Source organism: Macaca thibetana, chromosome 3 (assembly GCF_024542745.1).
Source record: "Macaca thibetana thibetana isolate TM-01 chromosome 3, ASM2454274v1, whole genome shotgun sequence".
NCBI classification, from domain to species: Eukaryota; Metazoa; Chordata; class Mammalia; order Primates; family Cercopithecidae; genus Macaca; species Macaca thibetana.
The window spans coordinates 159,847,461-159,870,628 of record NC_065580.1 but is presented as its reverse complement, the minus strand read 5'-3'; the positions used below and the strand labels follow the sequence as shown (position 1 = coordinate 159,870,628).

Below are 23,168 nucleotides of genomic sequence, written 5' to 3'. Positions count from 1 at the left end.
AAAGGGTGAACATGTCTTTTGATATAAACCATGTTTATTCTGAAGATTAAAGGTATTTTAATAAGGATATATGTATACTGTTTAAAGTAGCAATTTTTATTTAAAGTTGTGAAATGAGTTCAAGCATGTTAATTAGTAAGGGGGTTACTGCAGTCCTGAGGTAAAATGCACACTTACTTAAATAATAAGTAAAGCAGTTTTCATTTCCTGGAATTTTACTTCTCATAAAACGTCTGTTGGGTGGACTTATATCGTGCACGTATTTAACATAAGAGAGGTCAGTTTTTATGTTCAGCAAAAGATTGAAGAGAGGAAAGGAGGGAGGGAGAGAGAGAAGTAATAGAGCACTAGTGAGATAAATTTAACATTTCAATAGTGAACACTGCCTGCCTGCATTCCCCTCACTGAGCACAAGCTCCGACGTGGATGGGGAATGGGAGTGTGCTGTTTCTTCACTGGGCTCTCCTAAATCTTTTATTGTGTGAGTATTCTACATGGTCTCTGATTCTGGTGTTCAAAGATCCTAATTTTCCTGCAATATGATCTCTGCAAGCTACCTCTTTAATCCGGAAGCGAGCAGTCTAGGGTAATTTTGACTCTGAGCAATCTCTGCTTCATTTATTGACTTCATTTGTTGACTGACGCCCTTGGAAGAAGTGACCATTTTGTATTAGAGGCATGATGGAGAAACTGGACAGAGCTCCTTTTTTCTTTTTAGTAGCTGTTCATCAGGAGTGGGGCTTCACTGTCATTTCAATAGGAGTGTGTATGAGATTGCAGTCACCCTGTTTTCTAATTTGGAGAGTGGAGAATAAAAGTAGGCATACTGACCACCTTGATTTTTTGTGGAGGAGGGTGAGGACCCACATTTTGGGGAATAAGGAGCAGTTATTTTAGGTGTTGGGGAATGGGTTTACCCATTTCCTCTTTTAGACACATTTGGAAAGATTTTGCATATTGTTGATGTTTTGTTACTATGGAATCCATATAAAGAAACATAAAATCTTGCTAGTTTGTACTAATTGGAATGAAAGTCATTATGAATTCGTGAAAACATTGTTTGGGTTTTTTTTTTTTTAGAGATAGGATCTTGCCCTATCACCCAGGCTAGAGTGCAGTGGTGCCATCATAGCTCACTGTGGCCTTAAAGTCCTGGGCTCAAACAATCCCCCCACCTCAGCCTCCCAAGTAGCTGGGACTATAGGCATTTGTCACCATGCCTGGCTAATTTTTTTTTTTTTTTTTTTTGTAGAGATAGGGGTCTTGCTATGTTGCCAGGGCTGGTATTGAACTCCTGGCCTCAAGTGATCTTCCAGCCTTGGCCTCCCAAAGTGCTAGGGTTACAGGCCTAAACCACCATACCTGGCCTCATTGTTATATTTTTAAAGAAATTTAATGCCATACTTTCATCTCCTAGGTCTAATAAAGGTAACTATGATAGTAGAAGGCTTTGGCCCACATTATTCAAATCTAGTAGACAAGAATTATTATAATTAGTCTAACAATATTAAATGGTGTTTCTAAAATGCCTAATAGCTTGAACGAATCTGTTCTCAACTATTTAAATGTTTTTGCTGAGAATATAAGCAAACTATAGTCAGCTGCTTTCAGAGATGTGAGACTGAATGTGATTTTACAGTAAATAATTTTCCTCCTCTTCTGATTTGGGTTTTGTTTTTATTACAGGCTTAGATGCCACAGGACCTTTCTTTTCTCGTTATGGAGCATCTCTTAAACAGCTTGATTTTAGTATCATGACTTTCCTCTGGCATGAGAAATATGGTCACAAACTAGATTCTATAGAAGGAAAGCAACTTGATTATTTCTCTGAGCCAACATCATTGAAGGAAGCCCGTTGTTTAATATGGCTGCTAGAAGAACACAGAGACAAGTTCCCAGCATTGCATAGTGCTTTAGATGAATTCTTTGATATAATGGGTATGTGGACTGAATTTAGATTTATATTACATTTAACCTTAAGGGGAAAAAAATCTGTGAAGGACCTAGCTTGTTTAAATACATAACAAAGAAAATAGTGAAAATTATTATGGTACAACCAGTTTATGTGGGGAAGTTAGTGATTAACAGTAGCAATTTTTTTATATCATAAAGCTTTTTTACTTTATCAGTTAAAGAGATACTCAAATGTGGGTATGTTATGCTAACAATACACAATATTCTTCCCGTCTTAGATATTTTCACAGCATCATGGGAAAGATTGCATGTTACATTGACAGAATCTATTAGCAAGTGGTTTGATTTGTAGCATTTTAGAAAACATTGGCCTGCAGAAGTAGGTGATGTTTGCAAAATCTAGAATGGATGCCCCATGTTTTAATGGGAAGAGCCTAGAACTAGGGGTCAGGAAAAGTAGGTTATGGCACAGCTTCTCCCTTAGTTTAGTTCATTAAAAACCTTGTGGGCCCAGTGATGGGTGTTGAGAAGGAATTCAGAAATGCTTACACTTGTCTCTGCCCTTGAGGACCTTGTGTTCTAGAAAAGAGAATAAGAAGCATGCACCAATAACAGTAACATGGTAGTAAGCTCAATACAGGAGGGCCAGAGAAAGTGCCAAGGGCATCAAAGGAAGGACCCAACACTTTCTCCCTGGGAGAGAGGAAAGCTGTGGTGCAGGGGTAGAGTCTCAGATGGGCTCTGAATGTGAAAGTGGAGTTAGAAAGCTGGGTGTCAGGGCTTATTTGGAATTGGGGGGCCTATTTGGGTAACGGCATGGAGTCCAGCTTGAACTAACTAGCTAGCTAGCAGCTAATTCCTTCTCTTCTCTTAGATCTTAATTTCCTCATATTAAAATGAGATGATCTGGAGGCAGTGACTTGTGTGGTCCTGTTTTACTTAAAAATTCTCATATTCCTAGATTCTAAATAATAATTTCTTACCTTTCATACTACATAAACATGTTATGATAATCCCCAAATCCCTCAGAATCAGAAGTCTCCTCTATGTATTGTTAGGAGTTAGACTTTTAAATGTCATGCTGTTTGTTTTAAAGAGTACATTAAAAGGTCCAGCCTTGTACGATGGTGTCACAGATGATAAAGTTCCAATGCAGTATAAGGAAGCGGAAAGCTTACTTTTGACAACGAAAGTTCTTAGAAAAGAGCACACTCAAATACAGATGGCTTTATCTTTTCAGGATACTGCTTCATGACTGAAGGTGACATGCTACTTGATAGCCTGAATTTATTACCATCAGTTTGCTGCTGGTGGTAATAAAATGCTGTCCCAGGACTGAGCTTACAAAATCTGATGCATGTTTGGATCGCAAAACAAGACAACTAAAAAGGACACAGTTCCCTCTTAGCATCTACTAGTCCTTTAACTTGTGTTCTCTACATAAAAAACACAGCACTTCCAGCTGCTACTGTTTCTCTGTTTCTAGTCATGAGGTCAGAAGCCACTAACCAAATTATTGGCAATCCCAATGGATTTTCAAGTCCAGTAGCTCTGCCTTCCACCTTCACCCCAAACATTTTCAGTTTTATCTCCTCATTTAAAGGAATGCTTATATTTCTTAAAACTTTTCAAAATCCACTGATCTTGTAGATTAGAGTGTTCGACAGTGTCACTAGTGCTGTGATAACTGAGAGCCCCGACTTTTCCCCTGACCTCTTCATGCATGATTCCCTAGGGTATTTCTGTCAGACAGCCAAAGAACCCCTTGAAGCAGTATGACTGAACCCACCTATCACATCTTCAGAGATCAGTTTTTCCTCAATTTATCTCAGTCAATAACATTGTATATCTAGTTTTTAAACGGGAAACTCTGTAATTAGTGTCAATTCTTTCTTTTCAGTATTAAGAGTATAACTTGTTTGTCATCAATCCAGATGAGCTTTGTCCTTGATCTATCCTTTGCTGTCACCCCACTTCCCAAGGCCAGGACCTTAGTTGTCTTTCCATAGTTAGACTACTATAGTAGCCTCCAAACTGGACTCCATGCCTCTAGACTCTCCCACTCTTCCATCTTCCTCTTATATTGCAGGTAGTGACTCTTCTAGAACATCTCTCTGATTCTTTTAACTCTTCAATTTGGGAGACATTTGTTTAGTTTTACTTACAAATTAAATTCACATCATCTGGGGTCTGGGTTCATCATCCTCCTCTGTCTCTGAGCACACACCCCACTTCTCACTGTGCCCAAACCTGCCTTGTGCTTTCCTGACTCCTGTCTTTGTTCATGTAGTTCCCCCAGCGATGCCCCACCCCTTTGCTTGTTCATTTCCAGAGTAACTTAAATGTCCCCTCCTCCTCAGAGTCCTCCTTGCCCCTCCTGTGGGCCTCTCCCATGCAGACTGCAGACCTGAGTCCTTCATGAGCTGTGTTGACTTGTGTTTCATGTGGTACTTAGCATTCTGGGTTACAGGTGTTTGTCTGTTTGTCTTTCTGGCAGTGGAGCAGGAGTTCATCAATGGCAGGGACTGTCTTGTGCATCTCTATTCCCAGCACTAGCATAGATGGCACCTAGAAGGCACTCACATTATGCTGAATCAGATTGAAGTTTTATGGTTCTTTGTAGTTGGTTTCCTGTTTAGTCAGCCATTTTGCCCTTGGTTTCTAAACCACACTTGTGTCAAAGCCTATTAAAGAATAGAACATGGCTTATGCCAGTAGTATCAGGAGTTGTTTTAAGGCTTTAGTGTATTATATGGAAATGTAAATATTTAGTTTCCTCACAAAACCATCTGTATATTCCTGCAGACAGCCGCTGTACTGTGTTAAGGAAACAAGACAGTGGTGAAGCACTGGTAAGTTACTTGATCACTTGAAATCTTATGTTCTAATCTATGTTAAACCAAGGATGAGAGGGGGACCCAGGCCAGTGTTTATTGACATCACAGCCAGTATTCAAGAACCACATTAAAAGGACGTCTGGGTAAGATGTACTATTTCATTAGAAAGTCACTGCCAGTCTTCTTCTTGGAATTGGAGCAATAATCAGCAAACTATGAGGCTTAAATTAGACAATTTCCATGAAGTTTCAGAGCTGATAAACATTAATATTCTAATTAAGAAAGGAAGAGTTCTTCATTTCCTGGCATAAAAATGAAAAGTTATCTTTAATAACTAAAGTTTTAATTTTTGCTCTAGAAGGAAAACAAAGGGACTTTGTTTTGAGTGGCTCTAAATTGAGTTTAAGTTAAAACAGTTCCAGAGTTGTCTTCCTTAGTAGTTTGCGGTTGCCTTTTATTCATTCTTCAGAAATTCTTCAGTTTAGGAAAGTGAGTAAATAGAGAAAAGCACAGCATTGTGGCAGTTTTCAAAGAGAAAGATGCCCGTTTACTGATTTTCAGGAGCAAATCATCTATCTATATGAAATTTTATCTTAATCTGCTCCATCAAATATTGCCCGACTAAGCAGGGAAACACAGCCGATATACCCCATAAGGAGCTGAAGGCTTCGTTATTCACTGTTTGTGCCCCAGTGTGTGGTCAGGTGCAGAATGTCTAGTGTGGCTTAGTGAAAGAAATACATTAATAATAAAAATACTATTATAGCATATAACTGGAATTACGTAAAAGTCTGATTAATTACTTGAAACAACATTCCAATCCTGTGGAAAATAAGATAAAAATGTTGGAACAATTTAATTTTAGTTATAACATTAGGTATTATTAAATTTTGCTTGTTTTCTATGATAAATCATAGCACTTTGGCTGATACACTGTAGTGTTATTTTTGTTAAACATTTTATGTACATTTAACTTATGGCTAGTCTGTGAAAACCAATATGGTTTCTTTATGTTGAGATTCATAATGCTGTTATTTGAGTGTTCACTGATTTTCCCCCCATTTTTTAGTTTAGTTCTACCAAGGTGAAAAACAAAGGCAAGAAAAAGAAGCCAAAGGATTCAAAGGTACGGAGTATTTTCTGTATTAATTATTGTCTAAACTCTCCAAAATAGTTAGTTGGACATATAAATTAGAATTGAGCAATTCTTTGGATATTTTGAAACATTTGTAGAGAAAGACTTTCTAGGACTTAAAGATGTTTTGGCAGTCTTCTACATTTTGAAGAAATTCCAGGTTCATATTGTATAATAGCAAGTCTTGAGACTCATATTCTTTATTGACCTTTTTATTTTTTTAGATGTTTCTGAGTAAAAAAAAAAATTGCCATAATGTCCCCAAAAATAAGTCTCAAAAAATAGATAACATATTTAAACTAAAAATGATGAATACTAATCATTATGACTGTCCCAGGATTGATAGAATCCCTTCCTTCCTCTCACCAAAGGCTCTCCTCCAAGCCCGTGAGATAAGTAGGGCATTTTTATTTTTATTTTTGAGACAGGGTCTCCTTCTCTCGCCCAGGCTGGAGAGCAGTGGTGCAGTGACGGCTCACTGCAGCCTCAAACTCCTAGGCTCAAGTGATCCTCCCACCTCAGCCTCCTGAGTAGCCGGAATGAAGGTGCATGCCACCATGCCCAGCTAATTTTTTATAGAGATGGGGTTTTGCTGTATTGCCCAGGCTGGTCTAGAACTCCTGGGTTCAAGCGATCTGCCCACCTTGGCCTTACAGGCGTGAACTACTGTGCCAGAGTAGAGCACAATTTTTAAGTCTTTGGTGGGTTCTTCATGGCTCTTGTGTATGTGGGGAGCAGAAAGGGGGATGGAGTGAGAGAGAGTAGCAAATCTTCAAAAGATGAGAAGAGCTAAGGAGTTCCAATACAACTTTTATTTTTATCTTTGACTATATGTATTTAGTTTAGGTAAAATGGGAGTTTAAACTGAGTAACATTTAAATTTTTTTGGAGCATTGGAAACTATCCTAAATGTTAATTTGAGCTTATTTTTGGCTGTTGAAACTTTTATTACTATGTGTTCCTGTTTGTAAGAAAATTTGGATAGATCTTATATATTAGCAATTTCTATGTGTGTTTATATAAGCATTCATCAATTTTAATGATTTTTTTTTCTTTAATGGAATTTTAAGGTAGAAAATGATTGTCATTTTTCTGTCTTTTAAACCAGCCTATGTTAGTTGGGTCTGGGACAACTTCAGTAACTCCAAATAATGATGTCATCACTTCAAGTGAAGACCATACGTAAGTATAATTTTTAAATTTTTGCTTCATTTTAACTCAAATGTCTTTACTTAATAAGTTGTGTTAATTTAATGTATATAAACTTGTGTTTTATTTCCCTAACTTTCCTTTCTAAAGCTGTGCATGTGACAGCCTGATGTAATTCTATCTTGATTACATTTACATAGCATGGCTAGAAGGCATTAAGAATTCATTCAAACTGTGTTAAAGTCACAATACTGGTAACGTTCATTCACTAAGTACATATTGAGAATCTACCATGTGCAAGGCTCTGTGGGAAAATCATAGAAAAATGTCTACAAATTATTCTTTAAAATAGTCAATAGAGAGAATGTTCTGTTAATACTTACTAGCATTTTTGCTGTAATAGAGAAGAAGCTGTTTTGGGAGCTGTATATGATGTTATGGTTTCACCTTATATATTAGTGATTTTCAATGCCATCTGGTTGTCGAAACTGAGTTTTCAAGAAACAAATATTTAAGAAATAAAACTAGTGAGTAGTAGTAACCCATATTCCTTTATGAACCAAAAATGTACAACATGGTTTTTTTTTTCACATTTCTTAAAGGAGTTATCAGAACAGTTAAAAATTTACGTGGTCGTTTTCATGGATTCCTTAAGTAGGGTATTGTTTTAAGTTAAAATAATAGCCTGTCTTAGTCAGTTTGCGCTGCTATAACAATATACCATAAACTGGGAGGCTTACACACAGAAATTTATTCCTCACAGTTCTGGAGGCTGGGAAGTCCAAGATCAAGGTACTGGCAGATTCAGTGTGTGGTGAGGGCCTGCTTTCTGTTTCATAGATGGTGCCTTCTCGCTGTGTTTTCTCATGGTGGAAGGGACAAGGCAACTCTCTGGGGCCTCTTTTATAAGGGCACTAAGTCCATTCATGGGGGCAGAGCCTAATTACCTCCCAAAGAGTCCACATCCTGACACCATCACATTGGTGATTAGGTTTCAACATATGAGTTTTGCAGGAACACAAACATTTAGACCATAGCATAGCCTTTACTGAGATTAATTCTTATGTATCAGACATTGTTTTAGGGGGTTTACATTAATAAACTCTTTCAATCCACTTATCCCGCCTAGGAGGTAAGTGCTATAATATTCTGTCCAGTGTACAGATAAGGAAACTCTGAGGCACAGTGCAGAACGACTTGTCCAAGAACACAAAGCTTATAAATAGCAGAGCTGGGATTTAAGTCATGCAGCCTGGTTTTAGAGTCCACACTCAAACTACTACATCTTTTTAGAGTGCTAACATCTTATATTTAAAAAAAACTTTTGTTTAGATGGAGTTTCGCTCTTGTTGCCCAGACTGGAGTGCAATGGCGTGAATGGCGTGATCTCAGCTCACCGCAACCTCCACCTCCCGGGTTCAAGCAATTCTCCTGCCTCAGCCTCCTGAGTAGTTGGGATTACAGCCATGCGCCACGATGCCTGGCTAATTTTGTATTTTTATTAGGGACAGGGTTTCTCCGTGTTGGTCAGGCTGATCTTGAACTCCTGACCTCAAGTGATCCGCCCACCATGGCCTCCCACAGTGCTGGGATTACAGGCGTGAGCCACCGCACCCGGCCTAAAAAAACCTTTTATTAATAACATTTACCAGTCTCAGTCTCACTTTAACTTACTTAATAGCAGTTGTAATACAGTCTTCATTTGTCTTTCAATCATTTAACAAGTTATAGTTAATGCAACATTTTTTTAAATTATGGAGTTTTAAGAATTTTGCTCTTTGGAGCAAGACTAAATAATTGAAAGTGCTTACTTAGATTGTCGGATATGATATTTCTTGCCTATAACTGTGGAAGGGTAACTTATCTACACTAAGTTCCCTGGTGCTATATTTTTGCAACATAGAGCTGAGTAATATATTGCCATTATTGTGTTTATTTCAATTAAACATTCTTCTAGTTAAATAATAAACCAAAAGTTTATCTTTCACAAAACTGGGTATTTTTTGTTGTTATTTACCAGCAATCGAAATTCAGATTCTGCAGGCCCTTTTGCAGTGCCTGACCATCTTCGGCAAGATGTAGAAGAATTCGAAGCTCTCTATGACCAACACAGTAACGAATATGTTGTCCGCAATAAGAAGCTATGGGAAATGAACCCAAAACAAAAATGTTCAACTCTGTATGAGTAAGTGGGTTGAAATTTTTACAATCATTATTTTATACCGAGGCTGCCAATTTAAGATCAGAAGTTGTTTAATTTGTGCCTGTTTTTAGAGATTTTGCCACATTTTACACAAAGTTAATTTAGGACTTTTTTTTTTTTGAGACAGAGTCTTGCCATGTCACATGGGCTGGAGTGCAGTGGTGCAATCTCTGCTCACCACAACCTGTGCCTCTCAGGTTCAGGTGATTCTCATGCCTCAGCTTCCTGAGTAGCTGAGATTACAGGCTTGCACCACCATGCCTGGCTAATTTTTGTATTTTTAGTAGAGAAGGGGTTTCACCGTGTTGGCCAGGCAGGTCTCCAACTCCTGGCCTCAAGTGATCTGCCTGCCTCGGCCTTCCAAAATGGTGAGATTACAGGCATGAGCCACTTCGCCCCGCCCTGAGGATTTTTAATTATTAAATTTAGAGTCCTAATGATTATTGATTTTGTCAGTTTGAGCTACTAGATCGATAATTGAGTGGGGTGGATAAAACAAGTAAAAAATTCAGGAAAATCTCAGAAATAGCTTACCATTTTGAGCTTTGTGTTATTGAATAGTGCATGAGGCCTTCCTTTTAAGAAAATAAATCAAGGGCTGAGGTCTGTAATAGAGTATTAATTTAAAAGCCAACTCTTCTCCTGGAAGTCCTGTCAGTAGCATATCCACCATATGGCCCTTTCTTCTGTTTTCCTCCATTGCATCATTCCTATTTAGTTCTGTGCTCTTAGATCCTTCTTCATGGTTCTTCTTTAGAGTTGAAATGCCGAGCAAATCATATTTCCAGAGAACTCTTGAATGACAGTGTGGAAACAACTGTAAAATTAAACTATTATTTCTTAAAATATGCTAGAATTTGCCTCAGGCATCCAAAAGTAAAGCTAAAGTATGTAGTTTTCAGTATTTGCTGTACACAAATTCAAATAGGATTTGTTTTTGGATTTGATTTTCTCTTTTTATTTAAAATTCTTATTATTAGCATTATTGTTATCTTTCCTGAATAAATTTTTATTTTTTTATTGTTTTTAGAATAAATTATATAATTACATAGTTGAAAGTTATAAGATAACTTTTTGATTTCATTTTGCTTTCCCTCACTCCCAGAAAAGTTTTAAATGATCATTTTCTAGGAGGTATACAAAATTTTCTATATAGTATCATTGATTGCAGTTAACCTTATGTTTGTTGTATTTGTTGTTGGGGAAAGGTTGAGATCAGTGAAAAGTGAAACTGTTTTCCTTTGGGAGAATAAAAGTTTTTTATTTATAGACGTATTCAAGTACTTCCTTATAGTAACTCATGTAAATGTAAATTTTTTCCAAGTTACTTCTCTCAGTTTTTGGAGGAGCATGGTCCCTTGGACATGAGTAACAAGATGTTCTCTCAAGAATATGAGTTTTTCCCAGAAGAAACTCGACAGATACTAGAAAAAGCAGGAGGTTTAAAACCTTTTCTCTTGGGATGTCCTCGTTTTGTTGTGATTGACAACTGTATTGCATTGAAGAAAGTTGCATCACGGCTCAAGAAAAAAAGGAAGAAGAAAAACATTAAAACAAAAGTAGAAGAAATTTCAAAAGCAGGAGAGTATTTACGAGTTAAACTACCTCTGAATCCAGCTGCAAGGGAATTTAAACCAGATGTAAAGTCTACACCAGTGTCAGATTCATCTTCAGCACCAGCTTCTGAAGATGTGAAACCCAAACCTGTGTCTGCAAATTCTCCTGAGCCAGCGTGTGAAGATGTGAGGGCCAAACCAGTAGCCGACAATTCTTCTAGACAAGTTTCTGAGGATGGGAAACCCAAAGGGGCCTCTTCCAATTCTCCCACACCAGGCTCTGAGGATGCAAATTACAAGCGATTCTCCTCTAATTCCCCCAGACCGGTTCTTGAGGATGTGAAACCAACTTACTGGGCTCAATCCCATTTGTTCACAGGATACTGTACGTATCTTCCTTTCCAGAGATTTGATATCACCCAGACACCGGCAGCATACATAAACGTGTTACCAGGTTTGCCCCAGTACACCAGCATATATACACCCGTGGCCAGCCTTTCTCCTGAATATCAGCTACCAAGATCAGTACCAGTGGTGCCGTCTTTTGTAGCCAATGACAGAGCAGATAAAAATGCCGCTGCCTATTTTGAGGGTCATCATTTGAATGCTGAGAATGCTGTTGGTCACCAGATTGCCTCTGAAACACAGATCCTTGAAGACTCTTTGGGAATATCTGTAAAGTCACACTGCAGCACAGGGGATGCTCATACAGTCCTGAGTGAGTCTAACAGAAATGATGGGCACTGTGGAAATTCTAACAACAAATGTGAAGTGAAAAGCATCAGTGCAGTAACAAACATTCCACACGTGCAGATGGTTGCCATACAGGTAAGAGTTAAATAGAAAAGTCGTCTTAATACTGAAGTTAAATTTTCCTTTTCATTTTTCATTGCCGTTATATTTACAAGAATCCTTAAAGTTGATTGACTTTATAATGATTACTGAAGCTTTTGCCTGAAAATATTTTAAAAATATGAACTGTTTTGTGAAGTGTGCCAGGTAATCTTCTCAGAAAGAAGCTTGGGTCTCAAAAATACCCATCTTTGCTACCGAAATTCTACGCACATTGAGAAATAAGACAGCAGGTGGAGCCAAAACGTCATCCTAAGAATTAATAAAGGGGCTGGAGGAGAAGGTGGCTGTTTGTAGAAAAGTCAAGTGCTGGCTGGCAGTGTAGCCTGTATCACAGTGCCTTACCTGCCAGTTACAGGAGGGCCCACCTGGAGGCCTTCCAGCGTGGGGTGCCTGCCCCATAAGACTTACCGCATGGAGGAGAAAGGGAAAATGTGCTGGCAGCTACTCAGAAAGGAAGAGAAGGAAAAAGGAAGACCCTGACCTACACATGCCCAGCTTCTCCTGTCAAACCAGGGGAGGAATGAGAAAAAAAGAGACAGCCAGATAGAAACAAGAGAGATGTGTATGAGTTCCTTCCTAACAAGCATGAGATGAAATTAAAATTCTCTTATGATTGCCTTTATAGGGTATGAATTCATTAAATCCTTATTGAATTGCCCCACTCCTCATTATGTTTTCTAGGAAGCTTTGAAAAAAATAGGTTAAGAGCAGTGGATCATAATCATTTTCAGTTATACTAATTCTAAATAATTTTCCTAATATACATGTTTACAGAAAGTATGGAACATGATCTAAATGGGAAAAAAACCTTGAAAAAATTGTGGGTGTGTTTTAAAGTGTTATTACTTGATGGGCTTATTTTACTAGAGCAATTGAGATAAAGTGAATTTTAATTTTTTGTTTTGCCCACAGGTATCTTGGAACATAATACACCAAGAAGTCAATACTGAGCCATATAATCCTTTTGAGGAACAACAAGTGAGTCAAAATTACGTTAAACTGTTTAAAGGTTTAGTTTTCATTAATTTATCCAGATGGAATGATAAACTAGAACTATTTTGGAGTCAGCTTTTTCCACACAAAGTTATCATGGAATAAGCTTGAGAACATAACAAAAAAATGATTTTGTTTTCATTGTTGAAATTTGAGAAGGGAAGGAAAAGGTAAATTTTTTCCAGCATATTTATTTCAAATTATAACAGCGTTATTGTTTTATTATTTTTAAATTTTTATTTATTTTATTTTAATTATTTTTGAGACAGGGTCTTGCTGTCACCCAGGCTGGCCAGCTTTATTGTTTTAACTGGTCATTATAATGAGCATGTAATAATTTATAAGTAAGCTTATTCACGTGGATAATACAGAAAGATACTATAAAGACCTTCTCTACTATAATAATGATTCAGTTAGAAAACCTACTAATATAATTTATTTCGTTAATATGCATCATAAGAGAAAAGTTGTCTTATCAACTCAAAGTTACTGAAAAGATATTGGATAAAATCCAGGTCACTGTCTTGACCAAAACTAGTAAGAAAATGGGAAATGATGAATATTTCTCAACATGCTAATATTTTAAGCCGAAAGCCATCATCTTGCTTAGTAGTAAAGCCTCACCATTAATATTTATTATTATCCTGGGTATATTAACTGAGAAAGCAGATATGAGAAAGAAAGAAGACAGAAAAGAGGAGAAGTGACTATCATTATTTACAAAGGCTAAGATTGTGTAGCAGGAAAATCCAAAATGATCAACTGAAAACCTATACTAACCTCTATAAACCTATACTTGTATATAAAAATATATACAAACAGTTACCTGTTAGAAAGTATGTTAAAAGAAAATATTTTCAATACCAAAAAAAGAGATAAAATACTTAAATGTATATAAAGAAAATTTTTAAATGCTTTGGAGAGACACATAGAGGCCTTCAATGAAAAGATATTTCCTGTACTTGGATAAGAACACCTAATTTGATAATGAGATTGGTTCTCCCTAAAGCTTTTTAAAATTTAACACAATCCCAGTATATACATGAACAGGTCTAATTAGTTATGTATATTGCTGTATATATAACAAACAACTTCAAAACTAGTGGCTTAAAACAGTAAATATTTCACAACTGTGAAATCTCGCAATTTCGCTCTAAGTCAGGAATTCAGGAGCAGTTTAGGGTGGATGGTTCTGGAGATTCTCACATGGCTAGCCAAGATGTTGACCAGGGCTTGGTCATCTGTGGGAGTAACTGGGGCCAGAGGTTCTACTCCCAAGATAACTCACTCACATGGCATGTAATGTGTATATCCTATATGCATAGCATATGTATAAGAACAAATATATACACATACACATGTCAAAACACAGATGACAAACAAGGAAAATTATGTGCAGTGTGAAACAGATAAAGAACTAATTTCCTTAACATACAGAGTTTCTATAAATCAGTAAGGAAAAGATTAACAGCCTATCACAAAGATGAGAATGGATGTGAATAGACAATTCACAATGAAAGAAATACAGATGATTTTTAAACATATAAACAGATGCCCACCCAACTTGAAATAAGAAAAGCAATCATTCACATTTTGAAAGATAGTGAAACTGATATTTCTGGGAAGGCAGTTAGGAATCGATCTGCACTCATATGTATAGAGAGAGACCAGTGAGCCACGGGGATTCGTGTGTTTGTTTTGTCTGTATTTGAATCAGCAGAAAATTGAATACAATCTAAACCTCCATCAATAGCGGACTAGTTAAATTATGATATACCTGTAAAATGAAATATTATGGGGTCATTTAAAAAGCAGTTCTATAGTTAGATATGGAATGATTGACAAGATCAATGTCTCGTTAAGTAGGAGGAAGGTCAAAACTTGTGTTTCCTGCTGCTATTTGTACAAATAGCGTTTAGTTGTTGCTAATGATAAAAATAATATATAGAGTTATTAAATTTTTTAAATGAATAATACCAAAAATTATGAAAGAAAAATTGAAAATCATCTACCTTCCCATCACTCATGTTAACATTTTGATGTGTAGCCTTCCAGGATGTTTGAACATTTACATATAATTAAACAATAGTTTTTAAAAGATGGGATCACAGCATATATATTGTATTTGAAATTTGCAACCTTTAATATATTGTAGACTTGTTTCCATATCAGTAAATATGATTTATAGCATCATTTTAAATGGATACTTGGTTTTCCATTTTATTAATGTGTGATAATTTATTTGACCAAATTCTTGTTGAACATTTAGATTGTGTCAGCTTTTTATGTTTACAAATAGTCCTATAGTGAACGTTTTGGCCTGTTTACTGTTGTTGAAGTCTTATGCTGTGCTTAGCTTTAAACAAGGTAGGCTCTGTTGTTTAATGAGTCAGTGCTTTTGACTCTCAAATGAGTGTTTTTATTAGTGATGGGAACGTTCACAAATGCTTTCTTAAATTAGCTCTTAGTTTTAGGACCTCGATGCTAGTATAGTTGATTGTTGGCTTCTCAACCAGTGAGACTTGCATTTGAATCCCAGCATTGCTACTTTCTCCTGGGACTTTGAGAAGTTTCCTCACTTGGTTTTCTGATCTATTAAAGGCAAAAATAATGTATTTCTCACAGATGTATGGTGAAGTTTAAATGTAATAACATAGAGGTGGCATTTAGCTTCCTGCCTGTCTCTGTTGGTAATTTGCGGCATGTAAATTCATTCATGATAGCAAGTTACTATTCACCGTGATCCTTTTGCTGAATTAAAAATTAAAATGGAGGTAACTAAAGTCTTAAACCATAAAGTTTTGCTCCTGAGTAATAGTAAGGTTGACTGTTTAATTAATTTAGTTAAGCATGGACTCTATTTATAGTACTAAACTTTCAGTCTGGGCAGACAAAGTGGCATGCTCCAAGGCAAATGGGCATGCATGGTCAATCTGACCGTAATTCACAGTTCTCTAACTGATCATTCACGGAGTTTCAAATACTTGATTCCCCGCTTTTTTACACTCGAAAAATACTAAGGTATTGTGGGAAGGTACAGGAAGTGTCAGTGGACCAGGTTTGTGCTTGGGATAGATTTCTAAAGCCTGGCTGCCACATGGAGGACAGTTACCTCCAGCTGGAGAAGCTGCCAGCATCAAACAGATGCTCTTTTAAAGTTATATGCAGTTTGAAAGGTTTTAAAAAATAATTACCTAAATGACATTTATTGTTTGCCAACAGAATGGTTTCTGGGTTTGGGGTTTTTTTTGTTGTTGTTAAGCTGGTGCAAGAAACATAACTGACAATAATTCATTGATAATATTTTGTCATTTTGAAATAACCAGCAACTATTTATTTGAAACACCTAAAAGTAAAGCCAAAGTTAAAATGTTCTGTTTATATCTAAAATATGTATAATATGTGCAACTTTTTAAACCTAATAAATAATCGTTGGTGTTAATTGTGGAGAGTGACATTTAAATCAAACTGTTGATCTAATATTGAACCCTTCTAAAACAAATATTCAGAACTAATTATAGATTGGAGAATTTGAATTTCAATAATATGAATGATTATATTTATAAAAGAGCTGGTTGTGCTAAACACTGTTTAGAGGTTTTTAATTCTTGAATTGTTGTGACATTTCCCTTGTAAATTTTCATCTGCCTTTTACTCTCCTTTGTTTAAGAAACAGTAAAGAACAAGATCATAAGTAGGCATTTTAAATGATTTTTAATAGTTTGTTTTGTAATTCACTTTTAGGGGGAAATTTCACGGATTGAAAAGGAGCACCAGGTATTACAAGAGCAACTTAAAGAAGCATATGAAAATTATGAGCAGATGAAACTTAAGGGCTTAGAAGAGACCAGGGACCTGGAAGAAAAGTTGAAAAGGCACTTAGAAGAAAACAAGGTAATCCTATGTGAAACCTGTCTTTAATTGCACATAGCATAGTTAGGAGAATATGAGTGTAACTGTGCTTGTGCAGCTTCAGCTGAACTTCTGCCTTGTTGACTAAACAAAAGATTCTTTCTCAGAATTCCCTGCTTCAGATTTCTTCACGACATATTAAAGTGGCTGTTTCTTGCCGTGCTTTAGAACCTCTGCAAACTGCCTTATGAGAAAGGGGCTATAAATCTGGGTTTTCGTTTAGCTATAGTTCAGTTTCCTTGGTTAACTAAAACTCTATTTTATGGTGACTGAGCTCTGAGATAAATTCTTGTTTATATTGAGAGGCAGCATAGCAATAGAGGTTCAGAATGAGAACCCTGGAGACAGACTGGTGGGTTCAGATCTAGGCATGGTTCTATACTAGTTCTAATCTTGGGCAATTTACTTAACTTCTCTGTGCTTTTAGTTCTTTACCTGGAAAATGTGAGTAATAATAACTCACATTATGTATGGTTAGATTAATACTTATAAAGTACTTAAAACTGCCTTGTTCGTAAGGACTCAGTACGTATCAGATGCTACTGTTATCATCATCTTCATCTTACTCCTAAGGAAGTATAAGAATAACACATGGAGCCTTAGACATACTAGAACTGTAAAGTCACCCAGAGTTATCTTGTTGAGATCTGCTGACCTTGAATTCTGTTAGTGAAGACTGATCATCAGATACATGGCTAGTGGAGGGATAGCAATTAGTGGCAAAGCCAGACTGAATTAGTGAAAAAATGGAATCATAGATGTGAGGAAATCATGGTGCATTTGTTTTTAAAAGCTACCATCATCTGTTTAGAAAGGTAACAAAAGAATATTAATTCATTTAAGAAAGGAGGAATTTGTTCCAGAAGTCTGGATCAATAGCTGGGGTAACATATTAAATAGAAGAAAACTAGCTTAGTGGGACCTTAATCAGGAAACCTATTTACTAAGATTTTAGTAGAAAGCCTAGGGTCAGTTTGTAAAGGTAACTGTCATAACATTCCCCAGGACCTGTTTATATTCAAGATGAGACTGGGGAGATTCTAAGGACAAGAAGAATTAGATAGATCCTGAGACTTTACTCAGTTTCCTGGCTGGGAGAAGTAAAAAAGAACAAAAGCAAAATCCTACATAGCATAGTGACACATGAAACACAAGTTTCTATAAGCTACTTGGGGGTTTAACAAAACAAAATAGTTTTATAAACCTTATTTTGCCTCAGGAAACTTCAGTTTTAATAAATGCATGTGGGAATGCCTGTAGCTGCCTGTTTGAGTGATGAGGCAGATTGGAAACATAGTCTTAAAGGTAGCATTCAGCTGGTGAGGTATCTTTCTTTCTGGCAGAGGCTTTCCCGGATTTATAAATTGCTGGTCTGACTGTGTGCTCTGTGTGTACAGTTCATCAAGGTTCTTTCTTTGTATAGTCAGTCCAGAAGAGTCTGGGAAATAAAGCACCCATGGGGAGGGCTCCAGCTGTCAGGCTTTTTTTTAACTTGTTAAGACTTTGAGTCTGCTGTTGGGTGGCCCTACTCAAGAGTGACTTAAAAGGGCAATAAACCCCCCAAATTATAGGCCTGATAAGTTATTAGACTTACGACGTAAAATGTATACCTATTCCCTACCAGGATAAGTTGCTAATCTGAGTTCCTTGGGTTGGTGTCCACATAAGAGTAGATGAGATTTAGCCATAGTCATTTCTTTATTAATGGTGGTTATGCTCATAGCTCATGGAGAAATTTCTTATAAACATAGAAAGAAACGAGTGGCTTTTCCTGATATTTCCCTTTGGCCTTTGACTGCAGATTGCTGAGGTTATAAGCTAACCAACTTTTCCTTTTACTCTAGTTACTTGATGCCATGTTTGAATGTAGCAAATGCACACCCAGCCCCTTACAGAGAACAGAAAAACAGGGAAGCTCTAGAAATCTGAGTGCATTAGAGTCCCACTGCCCACACCATACCGCAGCTCCTCCACGTAATAGCTTTGTGATGTTAGACAATTTCTTCAGCCTCTTTGACTCTCAGTCTTCTCACTAATAATGTATTGTCTACTTCACAGCTTTGTGAGGTCCCACCTGGGGTGGTTGAAAAAGGGACAGGGGATAGCCAGAGATAGTAAGTACAGTACTCAAGGAGGAACTGTCCCACCCAAAATTCTACTTGTGCCTCTGCTAAGAAAATTGTTTTTTTACAAACCACTTTAAGAATGCTTCGCATATGGCCGGGCGCGGTGGCTCACGCCTGTAATCCTAGCACTTTGGGAGGCCGAGGCAGGTGGATCACAAGGTCAGGAGGTCGAGACCATCCTGGCTAACACGGTGAAACCTGTCTCTACTAAAAATACAAAAAAAAAAAAAAAACTTAGCCAGGTGTGGTGGTGGGCGCCTTGTAGTCCCAGCTACTCACGAGGCTGAGGCAGGAGAATGGCGTGAACCGGGGAGGTGGAGCTTGCAGTGAGCTGAGATCACACCATGTACTCTAGCCTGGGCGACAGAGCGAGACTCTGTCTCAAAAAAAAAAAAAAAGAATGCTTAGCATATACAGGCCGGGCACAGTGGCTTACACCTGTAATCCCAGCACTTTGGGAGGCCAAGGTGGGCATATCACCTGAGATCAGGAGTTCGAGACCAGCCTGGCCAACATGGTGAAACCCCATCTCTACCAAAAGTACAAAAATTAGCTGGGCATGGTGGTGGGCGCCTGTAATCGTAACTACTTGGGAGGCTGAGGCGGGAGAATCACTTGAACCCGGGAGGCAGAGGTTGCAGTGAGCCAAGATCGTACCACTGCACTCCAGTCTGGGCGACAACAGCTAGACTCCATCTCAAAAAAAAAAAAAGAAAAAGAAAAAGAAAAAAGAATGCTTAGCGTATTCTAAGCATCAGTAAAAATCTGAGCGAGCTATTATATATAGCTGATGGGGTTCTATTATTATTCATGAGCTAGGAATGGCCTCTATAGGTAGTTAGGCCAGTTATCTATTCTCTGCCAGTGGAAAAGTGGCTTTTTAAAATTTTTTTTAGTTTTTAGATGGAGTCTTGCTCTGTCCCCCAGGCTGGAGTACAGTGGCACGATCTCAGCTCACTGCAACCTCTGCCTCCCGGGTTCCAGCGATTCTCCTGCCTCAGACTCCTGGGTAGCTGGGATTATAGGCGCACGCCACCAAGCGTGACTAATTTTTGTATTTTTAGTAGAGACGGGGTTTCGCCATGTTGGCCAGGCTAGTCTCGAACTTCTGACCTCCTGGGATCCTCCCACCTCGGCCTCCCAAAGTGCTGGGGTTACAGGCATGAGCCACCGTGCCTGGCCAAAAGTAGCTTTTTTAAAGCCAGAATCCCTTGTTGTTTTTATTGTACCTTAACCTATGACTGGCAGGTTATAACTGGTTGCAGTATTGCTGAAGGACATAGGTTCATTTTTGTTTGAGAATAAAGTTCACATAACATAAAATTTGCTGTTTTAACCATTACAAAGTGTACAATATAGTGGTTTTTTGAATATTCACATTATTGTGTAACTGTTACCACTATCTAATTCCGGAAAACTTTTATCACCCCCAAAAAGAAACCCCATATTTATTAATCAGTCACTCCCTATCTGCCCAGGACATATGGTCTTAAGGTGCTTTAATAAGATGCTAAAATGGACATTGAGTCAACATCAGCTCTTAAAAACACTGTCAAATCATTTGGCCCAGAATAATTTACAGGGTAGATTTTTGGACCTTTGTCTGTATTAGAACAGAATCTTGGCCCTGCCTGTCAAAACTTCCCTAGCCCACACCGGTGCAGAGGTGGGATTCTCCTCTTCAGTCATGGGTCCTTGTCAAGTTCAGCCTTTTTAAAATCTAACATTTATGAAGCTCCTACTATGTGCCATACTCAATTGTTTTTACATGTATTTAATCTCAAAACAGTCCTTATACAGTAGTGTTATACTGTGGTACATAAATCTGCATGTTACTCGTGAGGAAATGGAGGTGGGAGCAGCTGATGCAGCTTTCCCCGAGCCTCACCAGTGCGAAGTGGCAGAACAGGTCATGTCAGGCTTCAGAGCCCATGCATTTGTTCTCCCTTAAGAGAAGGTCAGCTCCACAGCCCCATTCAACTGTTAGGAGTGTTTCTCACCACTTTACAGCAGTGTAGGCATATCAGTTAATCACTGTCATAATAATGCTGAGTAACTCCCAGCCACAAAACCCCAGTGACACGTGACTGTAATCGCTTAGCATAGGAGTCTCGATCAGCTGGTCCTGCTTGGGCTTGGCTGGATCAGTTCACCTTTGGGCCAGCAAGAGCTCTGCAGCATCTTTACTGTTCTTGCCTACATATCTGGGGTCAGCTGGCTGTACATTGATCTAGAATGACCTCAGCTGGAATGACTGGGACAACTAGCTCTGCTCCACATGTTTTGCATCTTCCACCCTGAAAATCCTATTCTGAAGGCAGTAGGAAGGTGCAACGGCAAGCAAGGATGGCCACACGGCACCTTTCAAGCCTCTGCTGACTTCAGGTCTGCTTAGACCCCACCAGCAAAAGCAGTCACATAGCCAGCCAGAGTCAGGACTGGGAAAAATAGACTTTGCCTCATTAGTGAAGGGAACTGCAAGTCACATGGCAAATGGAGTGGCTGCAGAGTGTGAAGGATGGAGCTATGAATGCCATCCCTCCACTACAGTAGGTCAGCACCAGTAATTTACTAATACTCAGTAATTACCAAGAGCCTTCTGTGTGCCTGCTTCCTCTTCCGCCTTCTCCCTTGCCAGCTCTCTGCATCGTTCTCTAATTTAATGGATAATGTTGGTCATTCAATTTTTCACTTCCAAACCTTTTCCCAGTACCATCCCTTCTGCCTGGAGTGGTTTTCCTTCTCCCTGAGCCTGACTCCCTCCTGCTTCTCCTTTGGGCATCATTTTCTTGAGGAAACAGTTGTTGATGGCAACCTCACGCTTACCTACAGGCCTTTGTTAATGCAGTGGTGGTAATAATGACTATGTGATACAGTAATTATCATTTTATAACATCTTTATTGAGATATAATTAACCAGAGCGTAACATTTACCCATTAAAATAGACAGTTTAATGTTTTTGGTATATGCCCAGGGCTCTATGTAGCACAATCTAAGTTTCAACCATTTTCATCAACCTAAAAAGAAATCTTATACCCACTAGCTGTCACTCCCCATTCTCTCCCGCATCCCAGCCCTTGGCAACCACTGATTTACTCTCTGGATTTGTCTATTCTGGGCATTTTGTATCAATGGATCATGTTACATGTAGTCTTTTATAAGTGTCTTCTTTCACTCACAGTGTTTTCAAGGTTCATCTATGTACATCCATCTATGTTAATATGTATCAGTATGTCATTCCTTTATACTGTGGAATAATATTCTATTGTATGACTATATCACATTTTATTCATTCACTAGTTGACATTTGTGTTCTTTTCCACTTTTTCACTATTCTGAATAATGCTGCTGTGAACATTCATGGACAGGTTTTTCTGTGGACATATGTTTTCATTTCTTTTGGATATATGTGTAGGAGTGCAATTGCTGATCATATGGCAATTCCATATTTAAGCATATGAGGAACTGCGAACCTGTTCCAAAACCATCCTGCCAGCAGTATATGAGGATTCCAGTTTCTCCATTCTTACTGACAGTTATCATCATTTGTCTTTTTATTTAGGCCTCCTAATGGGTATGGAGTGGTATCTCATTGTGGTTTTGATTTTTATTTCCCGAAAGGCTAATGATATTGAGCATCTTTTCATATGCTTATTATCCATTTGTATATCTTCTTTGGAGGAATGTCTACTCAGATCCTTTATTCATTTTTGAATTGAGTTTGTCTTTCTATTGTTGACTTTTAAGAGTTTTTGGGCCAGGTGCAGTGGCTCACACATATAAAACCAGCACTTTGAGAGACCAAGGCAGGAAGATCACTTGAACCCAGGAGTTTGACCAGCCTGGGCAACATGGCAAGATCCCTTCTCTACAAAAAGTTTAAAAATTAACCAGGCATGGTGGTGTGCATCTGTGGTCCCAGCTACTTGGGAGGCTGAGCTGAGAGGGTCACTTGAGCCCAGGGGTTTTGAGGCTACAGTGAGCCAGGATCATGCCATTGCACTCCAGCCTGGGCAACGACAGAGTGAGACCCTGTCTTGAAAGGAAAAAAAAAAAGAAACAAAACAGGGCTGGGCATGGTGGCTCACGTCTATAATCCCAGCACTTTGGGAGGCTGAGGCAGGAGAATTGCTTGAGCCCAGGAGTTCAAGACAAGTCAGGGTGATGTGATGAGACCCTCACTCGCTACAAAAAACTAAAAAACTAAATAAATAATTAGGTAGGTATGGTGATACATGCCTGTAGTTCCAGCTACTCAGGAGGCTGAGGTGGGAGGATCACTTGAGACCAGGAAGTCCAGGCTGCAGGGAGCCATGATCTTGCCCCTGCACTGCAGTTTGGGCAACAGAGCAAGACCCTGTCTCAAAAAAACAAAAACAAAGAGTTTTTCTATATTCTGGATACAAGTTGCTCATCAAATATGTGATTTACAGATATTTACTTCCATCTTCCATATTTGCAAATGTATCTTCCGTCTCCATTTTGTG

The 23,168-nt window shown here is 38.2% G+C and overlaps 1 protein-coding gene across 1 annotated transcript in view; it reads left to right on the top strand.

The window, feature by feature from the left end:
* TTC3 (tetratricopeptide repeat domain 3) overlaps positions 1-23,168 on the top strand; it is a 111,373-nt gene that overhangs the window by 63,686 nt on the left and 24,519 nt on the right. The window contains exons 27-34 of the mRNA XM_050784613.1: positions 1,687-1,938; positions 4,720-4,766; positions 5,821-5,877; positions 6,995-7,068; positions 9,056-9,220; positions 10,563-11,622; positions 12,562-12,627; positions 16,387-16,536. Coding sequence (XP_050640570.1) covers positions 1,687-1,938; positions 4,720-4,766; positions 5,821-5,877; positions 6,995-7,068; positions 9,056-9,220; positions 10,563-11,622; positions 12,562-12,627; positions 16,387-16,536 — 1,871 coding nt within the window. The remainder of the gene's footprint in view (positions 1-1,686; positions 1,939-4,719; positions 4,767-5,820; positions 5,878-6,994; positions 7,069-9,055; positions 9,221-10,562; positions 11,623-12,561; positions 12,628-16,386; positions 16,537-23,168) is intronic.